This window comes from Silurus aristotelis, assembly GCF_946808225.1.
Source record: "Silurus aristotelis genome assembly, chromosome: 3".
Classification (NCBI taxonomy): domain Eukaryota; kingdom Metazoa; phylum Chordata; class Actinopteri; order Siluriformes; family Siluridae; genus Silurus; species Silurus aristotelis.
In genome coordinates, this window is record NC_139576.1 from 28,623,909 (window position 1) to 28,631,026 (window position 7,118).

The 7,118-nt window shown below is 34.0% G+C and overlaps 1 protein-coding gene across 1 annotated transcript; it reads left to right on the forward strand.

Annotated features, from left to right (window-relative positions):
- Positions 1 to 3,110: 3,110 nt before the first annotated feature.
- On the forward strand, positions 3,111 to 5,070 carry LOC310724209 (little elongation complex subunit 1-like; the record flags this gene model as incomplete). The annotated part of the gene is made up of 4 exons (XM_083537952.1): positions 3,111 to 3,508; positions 3,758 to 3,926; positions 4,069 to 4,229; positions 4,873 to 5,070. The coding sequence occupies exons 1-4, from the start codon at positions 3,347 to 3,349 to the stop codon at positions 5,068 to 5,070; spliced, it is 690 nt and encodes a 229-aa protein (XP_083394078.1). The 5' UTR covers positions 3,111 to 3,346.
- Between the last annotated feature and the right edge of the window lie 2,048 nt (positions 5,071 to 7,118).

Genomic DNA, 7,118 nt, shown 5'->3' on the forward strand with positions numbered 1-7,118 from the left:
TCTCGCCATTACTGCCGCACAGACCTGAATAAATGGAGACACGCCCACAGCGCGTCTGCTTCGTGTATACAGAGGGTAATCCACCAATCCTACAATGCGTCTTCTTCGTGTTTACAGTGGTTTATCCACCAATCCTACAATGTAAGCAAGTTAGGATGTAGTCTACACTTCAGCCGAAATTAATTAATTTAAAAAAGTAACGGGTAACGCACCATACAGTAACGGAAACGGAGTTACTTTATTTTTAAAAGTAACGCGTTACAGTATTAGTTACTGTAAAAAGTTTTTAAAAGAATAACAATACAACGTACAAGATCCAGGTACAAAAACTGAATTATACAATTAACTATCCACAGTTAACAGAATAAAAAATAATTAGAAGATATACAGTATAAGCAAACAACAAAATATAAGTAATTAAATAACACTAGACAGACCAACAAACAAACAAACAAATAAATAAATAAGTACATAAAGGGAGGGAAAAAATTGTTGGGACAATAACAGGATATTTGTGGTTTTCTATTAGATTCAACGAGTTCAAAAGGTTTTGTATTTCACAGAGAAAAAGCTATATTTTTGAAAGAGATTTAGAAAATTTACATTTGTGAATGTAGAACTTGGCCAATTAATATTAAAGTTGACATTGTATTTAAGTGGATTGTTATTGTGGCTACAAAAGATAATTATATCCTTTTAACGTGAAATTAAATGAATACTGAATAAAATTATAAATGTAATTTTCCAAGTACCACACTACAAGTAAAAAAAATAAGGAATACATTTTTTTACTGTTGGTTGCAAGTTGTACAAAGAACTGCAATGGCCACATATTTGCAATTTTGGAATTGACAGGATAAATACAGTGTAATATTTATAATATTCCTGACCTTGTTTGAAATAGGATATTTGTATGAATTTTTTTTTTTTTTCCCAATTTATGTTATCAATTACTGAAACCCAAAATAATTTACATATTGGTGTATATATATATATATATATATATATATATATATATATATATATATATATATATATATATATATATATATATTTGAGTTTGATGTTCTATGTAAATGTTTCTTTTTCTTTTTCACAGAAATGGCAGTGTTGAAAACCAGCTTCTGGCATATGAAGGTGTGTTTAGTTTTGATGGTTCTGCCTGCAGTGTTAAAGCCAGTACAATCACATTACTGCATTATACATTTCTATTAAATAAACATATAATGTGATTAGTGGATCTGAGCACCTTTTAATTTTATTTAGTTAATTATTTTACAGAAACCGACACCAGACAAAATCTGGAAATCCGAGGCCTAGAGGGCAAAGTCAGTAGCCCCAAGAAACTCATGCCCATAGTTGAGGTACATTCTACTTATTTCACATGCAGACATCATTCAACTCTTAGTGAGAATTGTGACTAAATAAAACTAAATGCAATTAAATTGGATTTGTCAGTTTACTTTTTTTTATGAACCTAAACAGAAAGAACTCTTCAAAAGGGAGAGCGAGATGAACAAAGGTAATACTGAAATCTCTGTTTGAGTTTCTGTATATTTTGATTGTAGAGAAAAGTGTTTCTCTATGCAGACTGAGAATGAGTGAGTGTGTGTGTCTGTGTGTGTAGTTGTTATATTAAATATCAGAATCAATTATAAAAATCAGGGCTGTCAAAATGAACGCAGTAATAACGTGTTAGCAGAAATTCAGTTTATCTGCACCAATTTTATTAATTGCAGGATTAATGCAGCGTGCATTTCTGTGAATATTTTTATAAAAAATATAAATACAAAAATATAAAAAAGGCAGAAATTAAAACCTTCAATGCAACACATTTATTTACTTTATTCATCTATTTCTTTACTTAGATATATAAAATAAATAAATAAACTCCACCGGAAAGCAAGGTTTCATTTGGTGATTTGCAAAAATCTTTTGTCTTTATTTCCTCTATATTGAGTTTGGTTTCACTAATAATAACCATACATTTGCATAAAGCATTAATATATTTGTCTATGCCCTTGTTGATTAGAGTATTAAAAACTTGGAGTATTAATTTGAGGTACATTTAGAACAGATAAAAATGTGCACTTAAGTTGTGATTAATTGTAAGTTAACTCATGAAAATCATTCGCTTAATCACAATTAAATATTTAAATTAATTGACAGCCTAAATATTAATCTGAAGCAAGGTCCAGTTTCCAGCACTAAAACAGGTAGTGGTATGGCTACTCTTCACTTAAATGTCAGAGCCCAAACATCTTTAACTTGAGTAAAGAATAGAGTCAGAACTTTTACCAGAGTATTTTAAAACATGAGTATCTGTACTTTTACTTAAGTAAAGAATTTGTGTACTTTTGCCACCTCTGTTTTCTATAAAATATTCTCGTATGGCCGCCTCATGACCCTCTGTTCTTTTGAACATGTATTACTCTTGACAAATCTCCCTTCAAAAAAAGATATGTTGTGCTCATTACTGCTTCATTACTGCTAATTTTATTCACACCTTAAACACTTCCTTCTATATACTGTCTTTGTTGTGTACCATTTTTACAGACGCTAAAACCAGTCAAATTCTTGAAATCAAAGACCTGAATTTCAAAGTCACAAGCCTCGAGAAAAGCATCTGTTTAATGAAGGTCCATTTTTTAAATCTTATTTATTAAACTTTTAGTGAAAATTGTGACTAAATAAAACTACATGCACGTGTGTTGGATTTGTCAGTTGATGTTTGTTTTTGATCTTTACCAGGAAAAACTCTCCAAACTGGAGAACGAGTTAAACAAGGGTAATACTGAAATCTCTGAAAGTGAAAGTTTCTGTATATTTTGATGTATAAAGTATTTGCATCGACTCTGAATGAACTGGTTATTGTCATTACAGAGAAAAAGAGTTCCTCCAATGAGCAGAGAAGTATGCAATGAAGAAAGAGTCGACAATGCAAAGATTTTAACCATCCTAATGAACCTAAATTTGTAACAATCATTTTTTGTTGTTTATTTTATTGTACATGTTTTAATTTATATTTAATGCAGGCCTTCAAAATGAAGAAAAGTCTTTGACTCATCTGACCCACATCTCAGCATTCCATCCAGTTCCTTTTGCTGTTTTGGAGTTTGGATCAGATCCTCCCAGGCATGCCATTCGTGTTCCAGCAATTTTGCCCTCCAAGCAGGAGAGCTCTGAACAGAGGCACAAATATTCCATCTTAAGAAATAAAACCATTAACATCTCTGGCCAAGCTTTTACCAAGACAAACCCAACAGCAAAGAGAACTGGCTCAGACAGGATTGCTAAAAAGCCTCGACTTGATGCTGCTTCAGCTGATCCTGCAAACACAGCACACATGACACAATCTCTCATCTCCAGTGCATTAGAAACAGTGCAAAAGTTTTGTTATGATGTTTTACCTAAAGACAGGATTCATGCACTTCTCAAAGGTACAAGTGACCTTCCTTTTTTGAGAGATGAAGAGAAAGCAATCATTTTTCAGTTTTGTGTAAACCAGGTCAGTTTGTATCTTCTGTTTTATTTAGTGTGCGTGCAATTCAAATTACTTTATTCGTTAGCTGTGGATTTGAGTTTTATAATTTTTTAAAGTGAATCCAATGTTCTTAGTTGATGTTTTTAAACTAAACAGTAGATATGATTTATCATGTAAAATTTGTATTCCCTAATATTTGTTTTAAATACATGATTTGAATACATGTTTAATTAAGTTGGATTTTAGATGATCATTTTCTTCCATTTCATTTAGTCCTCAGCAGAGACGTTTCTCTCAGTGATTTTAAACAAGATCAAGGCAAAGAGAGAGTCTATAGGACCTGATCTCCTGCAGTCTCTCTGTAGGGTTTATGTAGGTGTGTGTCAAAAGAGAAGAGACCATCACAAAGCACATGCCCTCGCCTACAGATTTCTTAAAGAAGGTGAGATTATATTGACATTTCATTACATATCTACTAAAAATGATCTGGACAATGATACAGAGAAGCCAATTGTTGTTGGTGATGTATTTTTTTCTATACAGTGTATTTTCAGTCTGTGATAATGTTTTGTTTTCTTCAACAGAATTTCCTGATTCCACCAAACTGATTATGGCGATGGTGACAGCATGGCCAAGTCTTTTTACCTATGACAGCCCTTTATGCCGAGCCATTCACATAGTCAGCAAACTAAAAGCCAGAGGAAACATATTAGATTTGCTCAGCAAGTATCTGCACTGGGATGAGGTAAGTAGATGAATCTCAGTGTTCCTTTAAGTGTCGTTTTGAATTACTGGCAAACCAGAACAGTCATCAAACATCTTTTTTCAACTGGACTTTTTATGTATTTTGCTGCATTAATCTACTTTTGATTTCCAAGTGTAAGTGTAATCTAGTGGTACAAATTCCTTATAAATCCATGTTGAACTAAATCAACAAGTAATTAGTTATTTTCTTTATAGTTCAAGAGAAAAGTGTTACTGGACTTCACCATTGTAGGATATTTTACTAGCCCTACATACATGCAGAGTAGAGACGATATAGAACCATGTGACACTGTGCCTGCTACTGAATAAACAAACTAAGTACTCGCACACGCACCACTCTAGAGAATTATTGAGTTCACCACCACAAGGGTCTTTAATAAAGGGTGCTACTTTACATGTCTATTTTATATATCCTGAGGTCATCTGGAAGTAATTTTCTACGACTCTTCTTATATTAGGGTTAATAAATCGAGGTTATAAAAGGAGCAGAATGCACTTTTACAGGACAACCTCAGTATTTAAAGGATCTGCAATTGTGATTGTCAGCTTTCAGTTACCACCACATTGATGCAAACGTTGTTTTATTGAACTTTTTATTAAAGAAAAGATGTGTATTCTACCAGGAGCCTCCAGAACCCATCTACAGCACCATCGCTAGCACACTGAAGGCTCTTCTTGAAGACAGCAGTCTGACCTTTCAGAAGAACAGCTGGTTTGGTGATGATCTCTGCCCTGCTGCCTGGGACTACATATTTAGCCTGGATCTTCTATGTGCACAACTGGGCTGGACATGGACTTTTACCAATATTATACGGTACTGAATGCAAAATGTCTTCATTATATTTCATTCTCATCTTCCTAGGTTCATTTATAAAATGTTATATAAATTGGAAACCTGCAAATATGACAGACTCAAATGAGAGTGCATGATAATGAGGCTAAAATATTGCAAATTTTCGATTCTTGTTCCATAAACTCACAATTGATCGTAGAACCACAATAGCCATTTTTATTACTGTCACAAAAAGACTTAATATATAATTAATTTTTTTTTTACTAGAAATGAAATTTGGCTGATCCTGGACACTTTGCTGTTGCAAACAAGATCAGAGAAAACACCGTACCGAGACGTCTCTAAAGCAGCTGTTTTCAGGCTACTTGGTAAGTTTTCTGTGAATCCTGCTTTGGAGCATCATCTCACATAATTTCTGGATTCTTCAGTTTTTTGCTTGTGGTCTTTGTCCATGTCAAACAGGGCGACTTGGACAACTAGGCCTTAAGGAGAATCAGACAGTGTCAGTGCGAAATCTTTTAAAAGGCATACATACGTTTTTAAACCAAAAACTCTCAAAAGGTATTATTTATCTTTATTCTCTGCTTTTTAGTTTTCTTTCAACAGGAAAGTGCTTTAGCAAGTCCTAATTTTATGATGGATTTCAGATATGCCATGGGAGGTGCAGCTCGCAGTGGTCTATGCCACTCATGATCTGGCACCCTGCAACCCCAAAGACACTCTAAAGACTTTAGAATCATGGCGGCAAAAAATCAGACAGCCTGTTCCTCCAGCCATCACCAAGTGCTTTAAACAAATAGGCTTCCTCTGTCACCAAAACTATTAAAAGACCAAATGAGGATGGGTTCCCATTTTGAGTCTGGTTTCTCTCAAGGTTTCTTCCTCATAACATCTAAGGGAGTTTTTCCTTGCCACAGTCGCCATGCTCATCAGGGATAATTGCACACCATTTACCTTAACTGTTGATTTCTGTAAAGCTGCTTTGAGACAATGTCTGTTGTAAAAAGCACAAGTTGACTTAACTTGATCACTTTTTAGATTTATTTTATAGAATAATCTTATAGCAATTCATTTCTAAAACCTTCTATACAAATAAATAAAATACATTTTCAGTACAGCATTGGCTGTTGTCAAAGATTATATTAGTTTATATCTATGTGGAAAAAGTCTGTATGCTACTGTATAGACCTGATGGAAGAAGTCAGTCAGTTTGGATCAGGAACAGCAGATGTGTATTTCGGTCACCAGCTGTTCAGACTGTAAATTATGTCTGTGCAGCAATGCACAGCTCCAATCATCAAGTTTACTAGTGACATGACCGTGTTGAGTCTCACAGCAGGAACGACAAGACGGCTTTTAGACAGGAAATGCAGTGAATAATGGACTGGTGCTGACTCAACAATCTTGGTGTTTACCTGTGGAGAACCTCACCTGGTCTCTCAAATCCTCCACCATTTCTCAGATTTCTCAGTACACACACAAACACACATACACAAACACACACAAAATGAAAACATTCTATACAACTTTGCACTTTTCTTTCTTTTTAACCTGCTGCTAAAGAAACAAAAATGTTTGTTTACATATGCAGTATTTATTATTATATGCACAATAATTTATACACATGCACTTCAGTCCTGTAGTCCTGCATAGTCTTGATTATTAGTTTTGTGTTGTTTTGTGTAGTTCTGTCTTGTTTAATGTAACACCCTGGTCCTGGAGCAGGATTGTTTCCTTTAACTGTGTAATGTACCAACTGTATATATATGTAATTTAAAAAAGCCACTTGACTTCAGTGGCATTTTTCTTATTCTGCTACATTTTGCACTAAATGTATTTGTAGGGTTTCCACCCAATGGCCCAATGACGGAATCCACTGGTGTGGGTGAAGGTATGCTGCTTGTTAGTCCTTCTCGTGCGGCTGTAAAAGATTACTCAAATAGATTGCACTTTTTTTACATTAATCCAATTTTAACCTCTAATCTGACTCCAATTTATAATAAAGATTTAACTTGAATATCTCTAATTCAAGCTGATCACCCTATTGGTTGTACTTCTTCTTTAATTTTAATAGAT